The 13428-nt window shown below is 40.6% G+C and overlaps 1 protein-coding gene across 1 annotated transcript in view; it reads right to left on the bottom strand.

Annotated features, from left to right (window-relative positions):
• Positions 1-13428, bottom strand: part of syngap1b (synaptic Ras GTPase activating protein 1b) — a 132179-nt gene that overhangs the window by 29068 nt on the left and 89683 nt on the right. The window contains exons 4-8 of the mRNA XM_067600700.1: positions 11907-12388; positions 7884-8005; positions 3276-3429; positions 2806-2904; positions 618-857 (exon numbers count right to left, since the gene is read on the bottom strand). Of these exons, the coding sequence (XP_067456801.1) occupies positions 618-857; positions 2806-2904; positions 3276-3429; positions 7884-8005; positions 11907-12388 (1097 nt within the window). The remainder of the gene's footprint in view (positions 1-617; positions 858-2805; positions 2905-3275; positions 3430-7883; positions 8006-11906; positions 12389-13428) is intronic.

Genomic DNA, 13428 nt, shown 5'->3' with positions numbered 1-13428 from the left:
CAAAATGGCCATAACACTGTGTACTGTATCTGCAGGGGGTTGATAGGGTTGTTGATCCATGGCAATGACTCAATGATTACTTAATCAATTATTCCGATTGTTTCTGTCTTTTCTCTCTTTGAGCCTCCACTCTGTTTTGGGGCAGACACACTACAGGTTTTTTCCTCCAACCTAAACTATGGTCATTGCATAACTGTGCTACAAACACAGACAGTGTTACAAAATGGTTTGTTATTAAGCCAGTAAAGCAAATGACAAAGACAAAAGCAGTGCCACCACTTTGAAATGCCATTTTATTATTTGCTTCATTGGCTACTGTATTATAAAGCCAATGACCTAAATAGTAATAATAAAAAAAACAGTAAGTTATTTCTTCATCTCTTCATTGTTTCTGTTGAACTGATGTTCCAATATACCAAATTGCTAATTTCTGTTGTAAAAGCGTAAGAGGACCAGGGGGAGTTGTGCCAAGATTTGATAACAGTTTTCTACTAGCCTCCAACTTTATAATTCACTTTTAGGTATATTTAAAATAAACCAGTTCTTCTGTCTTCATTTTGCTGTAACAAACTAGCAATTCTCAGACCTCCACGTTATCTTACAGATCTCTTTTTCACCTTGCGTCTTTTCTTGTCGGTTTCCTTGTATAGATGAAGGCGTAGGTTGCGGACGGCTGGCAGGTTGTTGAATTCAAAGTGCTCGCCCCAGAAAACGGTGTCAGTGCGGGGCTTGCTGGTGGTGCGTGCATACAACATGTCGTCCAGACAAAGTTCGCAGTAGTAGCGCTTCTTGGCTGGAAGCTCGCGGGCCTCGATGATCCACAGTTTGAGCACATTATCCACCCTTCGGCTGTTGTCCTGCGTGTAGATGAAATCAGGTCAAATAAGGTCAAGTGCATCTAATAATAGAGCAACTAAAAAGCTTTGCAAAAGAAGATGATACAATGCAGGGGAAAAACATGACAAACAGCAAAGAAAACAGTTCCAAGATACGGAAGCAGAGACGGTGTGTGTGAATAACAGGCGACAGCAGGTCAGCCTGCAGGAGAACAGAGTAAATGACAAGAAAGGAATGGCTGGTGACATGGCGCATGAGCTACGGTGCATTGTAGGCTGTGCTGTCAGCTCTGGATTTGAATACACAGACATAAGACAGCATGACAGAGACACACAAAAGAAGAATAACAACAGAAACTATGAAGGATAAGAGTAGCAGAGTAGTCTAACTGGCTGAAAAAAAGAGACAAATGACACAATGCACGTATGCTGCAAAGACGAGGGACAAACAATGGTGGTAATGTTTCTGTAGACAGCTACACTTCCTAATCATGATCACAAAGCACAAGCTATATTTGACATCCCCCATGGGAGGAGAGAGAGCCGTGTTGATTGCAGAGTGATGTTTCAGAGAATGAGGGCTGAGTCATTTCAGTTGGGCTGAAATGCCATTGTTTTGAGCCCCCTGTTTGGTTCAGATCATTTAGGTCCTAATTTAGACAGCTCAATACATGAGCATCAGCGAGATCCAACATTCTTAAGCTCTCCATTTGCATGCTCTTTGATAACCAGTGCCGAGCACAAGGCATAATTAATTCTACACCTCTGAGTTTGAATGCGCTGGGCATCTGGTGGCTCAGTTTGCTAGTGCACATACAGTGTAGCAGCACCAGCATGTGCTCGAGTCCTCCATCTTTGTATCATGTTACATCTTCCCTAGTTTCTGTGATATCTTGCTTATTATCAAAAAACTATACTAAAGCAGGGTGAAGTGGCTCCTCTCTGTTTAAAAAAAAACAATCATAGTTCAAAGCAGGAATTAAAAGGCTGCAGAAAGTTAAGAAATGTAATGATAATCTTTGTCTCTGCAGTGAGTCTTATCTCTGTCGATGCATCTGGTCTGGGATGTGTGTGTTGTTTAGGAGTGGGGGGGTGTGGGGATGGGATTTTGGAGAGAGCCCCCGTGTGGAGTCCTTGGAGCTCCATGACTCAGCCAGGACCCCTGCGGCCTGAGCATCTGGACGAGGCATTCAGCTCGGGTGATGTTTCATCTCAGTCTGGCTTAATAACTCCTAAACCCTGGTTGTCATCAAAGCTGCGTATCTTGCATGCCTGTTCACTTTTTAATAACAGAGAAGGGAGATGTGGGACAATTTTACAGAACTATGAAATCTGGGTGAAAATTAGGATATTGGTTTTACTCGGAGCTAATATGAAGAGCTGAGATTTGTTGTTTTTTTAAGCTGTGAGGATGGAAAAATCACAGTGCTTTAAAGCTGCACTAGGAAAAATTTTTACGTGGAAATACACCATCTTCTCTGCTTAAATCAAACAGAAATCCCATCTGCTCTAATTAACTATAATTTGATGTCAGGTGGACACATTAAGACTGTCTCCTAAAGAGCAGTGAGAAAGGACCTGGACTCACCAGTGTTTGATCTTTTGTCCCTTCAGTATCAAGTATCACAGACATGCTGGGTTAGTAACCATGACCTTGCTTTGTGCCATTTACTGACATCACATCACCTGATTTATGGATATCAAAGTTTTTCAAAACAACAATTTGGTTCCTCCGCCCTGCAACATTACCTCGTGCAGCTTTAATATTTGCTTGGAGAAGCGACTAAATTGTTCAACACAGACACACACAGACACGAGGATGGAGTTCACACAGAGAAATGAAGTGGTGCGCTTCTGTTGACAACAGACAACAACGGGAGACGGGGAGGAGAGAGAGAGACACACAGACAGAGGGATCATTCTTTTTTCTTTTTTTTTTCCTCTACCGCATCCCTTTCTCTCCCCTCACCTTGTTGGGCTTGACAGCTCTCTGCAGGTTCTCGATCCATTTGTCTCTCTCTGCAGCTGAGCGACACGCAAAGCACTTGGTTCCTGATGCCGTAGTCACCTGAGGTTATAGCCAATGGTAAATTCAACAACCACAGCCATTAGTAACTATGGAGACTGCAACTAAGGCGCAAAAACAATGTCTTGTATTCACTCTCAACCTCTGTCATGTTCCACTAATGGAAATGTGATGAAAAGCTGACAGAATCCTGCAGCAAGTTATGTAGGGACTGGGGTTCATTTCAGTGTCCTTGTTTCTTTCATTTTGTCACATGTAAAAAGAAATATATATATATATTTTCAATTGACAGTCCATTTCATATCACTGTCACTTGTCAGGATGGAACATTTTTGGTGCTATATGTTCTGTACACTGTACTTTGTGTGTGTGTGTACTCTTTGTTTGTCCCTATTGTGCAGCCCAGTTCTCACCTCAAAGCAGTACTCCTGTCCCAGGATGCTCGAGTGGACAGGTTTGATGATGGCGTCCTCATCCAGAGTGAGGTCCAGCGCCTCGGCAGCACTGCTGGGAGACAGCAAGGACTCATGGGAGTGGGACTCTTTGAAGCTCTGCATCAAACGGGTCCTGGGAGGAGTGATAGTTGTGGTTAGATGTGGAGAGGGCAGAAGGCGCTCTCTTATTGAAGGTGGCATTGCGCTTCATTTCTGTATATTTGTGTCTTGACAAACATCCATATAAGTGCTGCAAAATATGTTGAACTGCCATAATAAAGGGGCTATTAACAATGCTAATATCTATGTTATGAGTATCTAGTGCCAAGACAAAGACATTCAACTTGTAACACACTGGTTTGTGTCTTTCAAGACGTTTATGAAGTTCAGTATCGGTAAATTACACAAAATATGGAAACAACATATTCTTTAGCCAGGGAGGAAACATATTTTAAGATAAATCCTAACATATATTTCATTTGGTCCTGCTAAGATGCTGCCCACACTGACTACTTTCTGACTTTTCAACATTTTAGCTGTATTCGCCAACAACAGCAAGTACGTATTAATGCGTCCAAGCTATTAACCTTGTATTGCTAAGAGGCAAAGAGAAAGAGAGAGTAGACCCAACACTTAACATGATAAAAAATAATGAACATTTTGAAAATCTGCACCCTAAATTATTCAACGGGCAGCTGTGAAGTGGACAGACTGATCTAATGTTACAAGGTTCATTAGTTGACTTTTAAAGAAAATCCAGCAGACCATGCAGACAGCAAAGTGGCTCTGATCCTGGACACTTATTCTGAAATGCTCATTATAACCTAAAAAAAAATCTCAATGACTGCTTGTATCCTGACAGCAATTACACACAATTAAAAGGAAATACTTTTCACCATGTGTTAAAGATTTGTCTATTTTTAGCGGTTCGATAAAAGAAAGAAAAAGTAAGAGGACTGGTAATCTAAAGGACGAAAAACAGCACATATTTATCTGATGTCTTAATTTTTGTTTTTAGTTAAGTCTAACTCATATTTAAGAAGCTGTTCTTACAGATATATCCAGTCTATTCCTCCAGGAAAACAGTAAACTCATCACACAGCATGGTAAAACCTTTCATATCAGTGATTCTTAATAATGTCATTAATCCTGACAGACATATGCACGTGGCTCACACTAACAAGTGAACAAGGTTTCCTCTAAAGCCCATCCATCATGCTCACCTATACACTCCCTCCCACGCATGCACAGAAGCAGAAGACCAGCTCAGCAGACAACCACCAAGTCAGTTAGACGGATGTATGATGACACAGTGAGTCTAACCAGACAACGAGGAAGGACGCTCAGGTGTGAAGACGCACTCAAAGAAGAAGAAGAAGGGGCGATGGAAACGAGGAAAAAGATTAAAAAAAAGAGATTGTATATCCCCCGTGCTGCGTCTGACTCTCAGCTTCTCCCCTGCGCTTGCATTGCTTTTGCCTACGTTCAATCATAACGTTCATCAACAGAGCACTGATTACATGTACAGGACTGAGAGGGGGGGAGAGAAACAGAGAGAGGGAGAGAGAGAGACAGAGAGAGAGAGAGAGATAAAAATAGACCCAAAGGAATGAGTCAGATTGTAGGGAATACAGAAGAGAAAAGAGAAGGAGTGGGGGAGGTCATAAGAGGATGTGAGAGAAGGCTGAGAGGAAGAGGTGAGGGAGAAGACCTCTCATCGCGTTGATTATGTAAACAGTGGATTCTTCGGAGATGAAGAAAGTGAGAGCATGGATAAGAGGGAAGAGAGGATGTGAGAAGGTCAGAATGGATAAAGAGATTGGGGAAGAGAGCAAGAGTGCCTGGGGGTAGAAGAAGGTCTATGCAAGGTCTCAGTGGGGAGACATGAAAAGACAACACACAAACACACACACTTTGGAAATCTGATTAATCTTAACAAGTCACAACAAATCAAAGAAAATAACCTCACCGCCAGTGTTGACAGACTAACGAGCATTCAATCAGTTGAAAATATGTTGTGCTTCTTTGCAGTAAACTATCTCACCTCAAAACACTACATAAATACATTTAATAAGTACAGTAAATCTACTGTTGGGTCAATCAACAAATAATCTGCAACTATAATGATAATTGTTTCATTGCTAAAGTCATTTTTCAAGCAGAAATGTCAAACATTTTCTGGTTCCAGCTCCTCCAATGTGAAGATTTCCTGCTTTTCTTTGTTTTATATCATTGTAAACTGAATATCTTTGTACAACTCAACATACACGTTGGGCTCTGGGAAACTGTCATTGGCATTTTTCACTATTTTCTGACATTTTATAGACCACACAATTCATTGCATTGAAAAAGTAACTCAGATTAAAAATAGTTAGTTGAAGCATCTACTGTACATGCAAGAGTCAAACCTGAGCAGAGCAAAAAAGGATAACAAAAGCTTTCTTATTCAATAAGGTTCGACTGATATTAACGAGAGGGCTAAAGGCTAAAATTAATTGCAACAATTTCAATAGTTGACTATTAATTTTAGTCATTTATAGAGCAAAAATACCAAACATTTGTCGGTTCGACCTTCTCTGTTTCTCTTTGTTTTATATCTTAAATTGCATGTCCTGTGGCATTTTACAGGCTAAACAATTCATTTGTTAATTGAAAACATAACCAACAGATTAATTGATAAATGTTATACTTTGCAGGACAGAAAATGCTAAAAGTACATGTAGGTCATCACAGGGCACAAACCCTTAATATATTTATGTAAGGGGTAGCAGCTATATGACAGGGCACCTACAGATCTGTTCAACATTTGTACTATCAATCAATTAAAAGTAATTATTGAAAAAATAACCACGTGCAAAAATACATGTATATCACCAAGGATTTTACAGCTTGTTTGGGAGCTTAGAAAAATATTCATGGCTGCATGACTTTCAATCCTTGGTGAGAAAGGGCATGTGTTCTCTGCAAATCCTCCCTGGATAAATAAAGATAAAAAAGCCGAATATAAATAAACAAAGTTGCAGATGTTCGCCAACATCCCTGACAGAAAACATCCTGAGTAAACCAGGAGCTGTGAAAATGGATATCAGCCACGAGAGCCTTGGCAAACAACCTGGACTCCACAAGGCTCTTGACTTTTTTGTCCGTTCTGTGTCTCTTTGGACCAACCGTGCATAATAGACATCCACAACCTTCCCGAGTGAATAAATCATGGGGAAATGCACCTTGGCATAGCCCTCTCCTTAGCGTACTTTTGCCCTGTGTTTATATTATCAAGATGACCTTGTTCACATTTGAAGTTCAAGTTTGTCTTTGCTGTAGTTGTTAAGTAGGAGATTTTAGATAAACTGAAGGGGAAAAATACTAAGGACACCTCTTTTTTTTAATGATGTACTACTAATTATGCAAAGTTATGTGAAAAACATGATCCCTCATTAATTTTCCTCATAAAACCTATACCATTCATCAGAGTGGAGCTGTAGATTTTGGGGTTTTTGCTTTTAAGATGACTAAGATGTACTGTATGTTTGCACCTAAGAGGCTGAAACTCAATGCAAAATGTTCACACACACAAATCACAAACACAGCTTGACAATATTATTTGCAAACTGCAAACTTCAAATTTTATACAGTCCAAATAATTCCACTTCCTCTGGAAACAAAAACCAAAGTAGAACAACTCCAAAATAGAAACTCTCCTCTATGTACTTCTGCCAAGCCAAAATCTGCTGCCTCTGAAGAATATTTCCCTCAAAATGTAGCCATGTACCTCTTGTGCTGCTGTGGCTGAAGAATGCCAGTACTGCTACAACTATCTACATGATACAGAGGAGGTATAATTAAGCAAATCTCCCAATGACTCATTATCTTCTGTGCAGCCACCATATGGCTGTCTGCTGGTTGCCATGGAGAGAGAGAGATGTTTTTTCATCGCCCCGGCAGAGAAACAGCGACAGTGTTGAGTGTTTTAATTGTAAGTGACACTGCACCGGGACATGGAGGAGTAAAATAAACAGCAATATATATATATATATAGACATTTTTATAGATTGATAGATGCTATATTTTTGCATTTATAGGTCAAAATTTCACTGGAATACAGCACACTTTCATGTGCCAGTATACATACTGGTCCACACAGTGAAATAATAATTTTTATAATATAATATATAATATAATTTATATAATAAAATAGCAAATGTCTGAGCAGACTACAACATTATTCATGGAATAAAAATCACCTTTTTCCCCTAACTGATACTGACTCCTGATTGCTTTACACTTTGAATGACTACTAACTATGTCACGCTTCATCCCAACATCCTCTTTCCAACAGAAAGATACTTTGGGATGGATGAAAAAGGAAGTTGTTTGTGATGTCATAACATTTATACCAACTGGGCTGGGAGAAGCAGACAAAAAACAGATTTCATACATAAATGCAGCCACACACTGATCACAGACCGACATTGCCAAACACAGCCAGACACAGCAGATGAATGCACATGTGAACGCTCAAAATTCCTCACACACACACACATACACTCATGCCTACACACACACACACACACACACTCACTCACTGACCTGTCTTGGTCGGCACTGCGGAAGCGGGGGAGGATCATGTGGCGGAAACTGCTGGTTCGGTCCAGTTTGGGCTGACTTTTAGCCCTCTTGATGGAGCCCTTCAACCTTCTACTGAGGAAACTCTGGTGCGGGTGGAGGAGAGCAACAACAAGGGGCAAACAGATGGAGAAGGAGAGGGACGGAGTGCATGGCGTGGAGCGACGGAGACGGTTAAGTGGTTGGTGAGTCGGCAAATGTGAGCGGTTGAGTGGTGAAGAGGAGGATAGAAGAGTCGGGTATGGTTTGGAGGAGAAAGATCGATGAAATAAAATATGATTTGTATGAAGTCAGTGCGGTTTGTGTCAGATGTATGTAAGTAACACCGAAATCAGATGGAGACGCACACGAATGAAACACAGGATGCGTGATGGGGGAGAGCACAAGGTACATTTATTATCAACATGAAATCATACACCCACACATGTCCACTTGCTACAGAGAGCTGTAGTGTTGTAACAGAACCTGTGGTGGGCAGTGGTGTGCCATACAATCCAACAACATGTCTCATACAGGGGCGCCGTTTTGTCCTACATGAGCTTCCTTACACAATCGCACAATCTGAGATACAGTGATAGGAATTTATCGATTCATAAGGAAAAACAGTGAGTGAAAATGTTTGTCCTTACGACGGAGGTGTTTGTTCCTGTTATTATGGAGTGCTTTATTAATTACAAAGCCATTTATTGCTTTGTGTGCGGATGTGGGGGAGTTATTGTTTTGTCTTGTGAAGCACTTTGTGTTACATTTTGTTTGTATGAAAAGCGTTATACAAATAAAGTCTGATTGATTGATTGATTTGCAGGACCGTTCTGCTAATAAGAAGCTGAATGGACAGACTTAAAAGATGAAATTAACCATGATTGGTCACACCAGAAGGCACATCCCATTAGTGAGATACTGAGTAAGGTTTGAAAGAGAACCATTTGTTATTATAGTGTCCTACAAACCATTCGAATGGGACCAAGTGAAACAAGACATTTGTATTAAATGTGCACAAACAGCCGATGGTCACAAAATTTTAAAGTCTGTGGATCACTTGTTCACTTGTTAAAATAAATAACCTCGACTTTGTGTCATGATCTGTCATTAATATTTCAATATACTGTGTCAGTTCTTTGAAAAAAGTGGAACTACATAAAAAAAGATGTGACATTTCCCACCCAAATAAACAGGTTTTCAGCTCGCTAATAACATTTTAAAACTAGATTGTTACAATTTATGTTTGTTGACCATAAATGTCAAAAATGGTTTGCACTAATTTCTGTATAATATGGAAAGCCATTAACAGAATGTTAAAAACAGTTGTGCATTTTGTCATCGCAGTGAACATCAAGTTATTTTACATTCTCTAGGCAACATTATTCATTTTTGACCATTTATTCAATTAATTATTTAATTATTTTCTGCACCACTTTATGTCTTTGGTTGTATGTTCTTTTTTTATCCGTCTTTTTCCTGCCCTTGCTTTCATCCGTCCTGTATAAATTTTGTATTTTATGTCCATTATTATTATGTTTTCAATGTGCAGACCTTTTAAATCCATCTGCACTTAAACTGCCTTACCACACAATGATGAAGTAACTTTGATAAATATGAATGAAGATTAATATTTGTTCCATTACACAACTGAAGTATGTTTCAAGAGTATGCTAACAGATTTTCACACCGTTGAGAAATGAATGGAAACCAATGGCTGCTTGGAACGGTACAAAAAAAAAAAATCAAAGCTGTTTTCACACTTTAATCATTAAACTGTTCACCGTGAAAATAACTTAGAAGCTCAAATGTCTCAAAACATGCATGAAATATCACTTTTTCTTTATCTGCCTCTGTGCCGTAAAGAAGCTTCAACCATTCAGCTTTCAGGTGCCTTCTGAGGATTCACAATAATATCATTTATATACCTATAGCATGGCAGCATTATTCAGTGGGAGAATGACTGGAGGGAAATGACACCTCGTCATCTGGCAAGAGTCAAATGGCTTTGAAGCCTGTCTTGAGGATATGACTAAAGACTTGGCTCCATCTGCTGGTTCCAAGCTAATAGCCTGCATGACTAAATCTGATTTTATTAGCCGCTCCGTCTGACACTTTAAGTCTCAAAAAGTCAAAGTATTCAATGGAGAGAAAGAAAAACCTGAATCACAATAAGCCACAATAAAGTGAAGCAACATTTTCACAGGCTACGTTTGCATGCACAAATTTGCTCTGGTACTAGTCGGTTTAGGGTTCATTTTAGGTTGAAGGAGATTAAGTATTTCAGCCCATTTGCCTCTATCCACATTCAGCAGCTGTATGTAATGTGATTTTTTTAATTGTCAAACATGGCTTCAAATGAACTGCTGTCTGGTCTAACAAAGATGCTCAAAATACTGCAAGACAATGTGTTTTTTAAAGAGATTATTTATAAGCCAATATTTGTTTTCCTCCTGTGAGCATAAAATTATCGACAGTATGCAGAGAGAAAGATAATAGCAAAGGCAGAAAAGTTTAGTCTGCATCCTAAGTTTACACTGTGGCTCTCCTCCCGCCCTTCAGGCTCGCTCATCCAATCAGAGAACCTGAAATATTGATATGAAAACACTCATCTCAGCCACAATGAAATAATGATGAAAACACACAAACTTTGACCGAGCCAAATTGAAGTTTCACATTAGTCTAATGGATTATCTGGCTCCTGCAATTTTTAAATCTGTGGAAGTTGTTTTAATGTACTGCTAACAGTGAATGGACAGCAGATCTCTGAAGGGAGGTAAATAAGTCCTGCTATTTCCAGCTACCAGTGACAGTGTGCAAACACTAGCAGAAATAATGGAGACGGGCAACATTGATGGTTGGCAAAAATGTAATAAGACACCAATCTATCTTTTAAGCCCTTTTATGTGCACGTTTAATACCTTGTGATTGAGTTTCTCTCACCATGAATAAAACAATAAACAGATTACAGTATTTCTGTCCATAGACAGAATGTATTTCGCTGCCGGCTCTTCTCTCCCTTTTTGACTGAGGTTGCCTCTAGTATAAAAGAGAGAAATGATGATCCCAGGAGAAACAGTGACAGCACAATTTTTTTTTATATTGCTTGTCTTTTGTAGTCATTAAAAAATCATATAAGTCATTTTGCGTGTTTTAGCCCATTTACCACAAGTGACTTTACATCACTGTAAACTGGGCTGCTGGGTTTTACAAACCTGGACATATTTTTTTTCCCTCCATTCCAGGCATCCAGTGGTTTTGCTCTCATTTCTGTATAATATGGAAATCCATTAACAGACTCTTGAAACTGATTGTGCATTTCATCACAGTGAACGTCAAGTTATTTTACATTCCATAATAGGCAACATTAGTCATTTTTGACCTTTCATTTCACATTCAATTAATTCATTATTTTTTTTTATGTTTGTCTTTGATTGTATGTTCTTTGCTCATGTTTCTTTTACCTGCTCTTGCTTCTCATTTCGTCTTGTCTGCTTCATGTTTACGAATTGAAAAACAGTTCTCTGTATCGAGGAGGCTTGGCTTTCCGCCCTCCAGTATAAATTTTGTATTTTATGTCCATCATTATTATGTTTTCATTGTGCAGACCGTTTAAATCCATCTGCACTTAAACTGCATTACAACAGAATGATGAAGTCACTTTGATAAGCATGAACGCAGATTAATGTTTGTTCCATTACACAACTTAAGTACGTTTCAAGAGTATGGTAATTGATTCTCACATCGTTGAGAAATGAATGGAAACCAATGGCTGCTTGGAACGGTACAAAAAAAAAAAAAAATCTACAAATTCATAGTCAGTTTGTACTAAGGGAACTAAAACTTGCAAACACACTGCTCAGTTAAGATGTGCTGATAGTGCTGTGAGTTCACTCAGACTTAAGAAACCAAAAAATCAAAGCAGTCAGACCAAAACCCGCATTTACACAAAATACTGTATGTAAATGTCGCCAGTGTCTCTGCGCCAGCCATGTTTGTGTCACATACCTCAACAGGGGGCAGTGATGCAATTAACGGTCCTCCCGCCACTGGACTCGTACCGGCAGCCCTCCAGTCTCCGCCCCAGTACGATAAGGGGGGGGAGGAGGAGTAGGCGGCAGGCGAGTGAGGCAGGGTGAAGGACAGGGTGGGGGAGAGGGGCAGCGAGCGGGGCAAAGGGGGTGTGCCGGGCCCCTTCTTGGAGCCCTTTTGGAGCTGCTGCTGCTGGCAAAAGGTGAGGGAAGGGGAGACGGCCAGGGAGAGGGGGAAAGGGTGAGGCGGGGTGCCGCTGGCCCGGCGGCCGCAGGTGTGCGGCGGGCCCAGGGCGGGAGGAGGAAGAAGGGAGAGCGAGAGGGACGGAGGCAGCGAGCGAGGCCGGGAACAGGGGAAGTTACTCACGGATTGTCGGAAGGGTTGAAGGGGGGCAGTGGGAGGGACCTCCATGCTGGGCTGCTTCCCTGTGGCTATGCTCTTCCGCCGGGCACGATGATCTGAGAGAGAGAGAAAGAGAGGTCGACAGGTGAGACAGTAATACACATCAGCGGATAGGAGACATCAAAGGCAAAATGAGGACAGGACAAAACTTGTGGTGCCGACACACAGGTAGAGTGAGAGGATATGGAGAGAGAAAGATGGGGCATTGCTGAAATAAACAGCTACGGGAAACCTTTTATTGACAGTCTGCCTAAAGGAATGAAAGCGGAGAGTGAAAGAATACAGATAGAGGTCAAAGGTGGGAGAGGCAGAAATAAATCCATGCGGGGTCACACCCATCCACCGAAGCCGCCGCTGCCTCTACTGTTGCACACAAACACACTTTCATCTGTGAAGGGAAAGGGGTTGATAAAGTGAGCGACAGACTATTGGAGAGATAGATTTTCTGTCTGGACATCAGATGAGGCGAATGTTAACAGTCTGCATGTTGAGGGGAGGAGCCGGGAGATGCACGGATAGAGAGGAGCGAGCATTAAACAAACAAAGCACTTATTGACTTCCGTCTGCGAGTCGGTGCCTAATGCACTGAATTGGTCAGTGAGCGAATAAACTCCTGTCCTACGCTTGATGGATGATGGAAAGAGTGTGAATGTACAGTTAGAGAACACAGGAAACAAATCACAGGAGGCCCAGTTGACCTGCTCGGCCTGTTTACCCAAACAAAGCACCAACAAATTACATCAGAAACCAGAGTGAATGTGTACATAAAAGTATTGCCTGCTGTCTGTCAGTATGTCTTCTACTTCCTCGTCCCTATTGTCCTTCCACCAAACTCAATAAATATCAATGTCTGTCTCTGCACCAGTGTTGTCAAGGCAAATTCCTATACATGCCACTGTATGATGACAGTGACTTCTGAGACAGCCAGTAAAAAAAAAAGACCAGAAAAAGTCCTTTGTATTTCACAGAACAGAATTACAAATCTCTCTGCTTGTGTGAGGTTCCTAGACTAAAACCATAGATTACTGAGGCTTCATTTATTTTTACTCATGTCATTTATTAAGTTACTATGCGACTCATTTGTGAAGCAGCCTAT

This window comes from Thunnus thynnus, chromosome 10 (assembly GCF_963924715.1).
Source record: "Thunnus thynnus chromosome 10, fThuThy2.1, whole genome shotgun sequence".
In the NCBI taxonomy this organism is placed as follows: domain Eukaryota; kingdom Metazoa; phylum Chordata; class Actinopteri; order Scombriformes; family Scombridae; genus Thunnus; species Thunnus thynnus.
The sequence above is the reverse complement of the archived record's forward strand: the minus strand, read 5'-3'. Positions and strand labels throughout refer to the sequence as shown.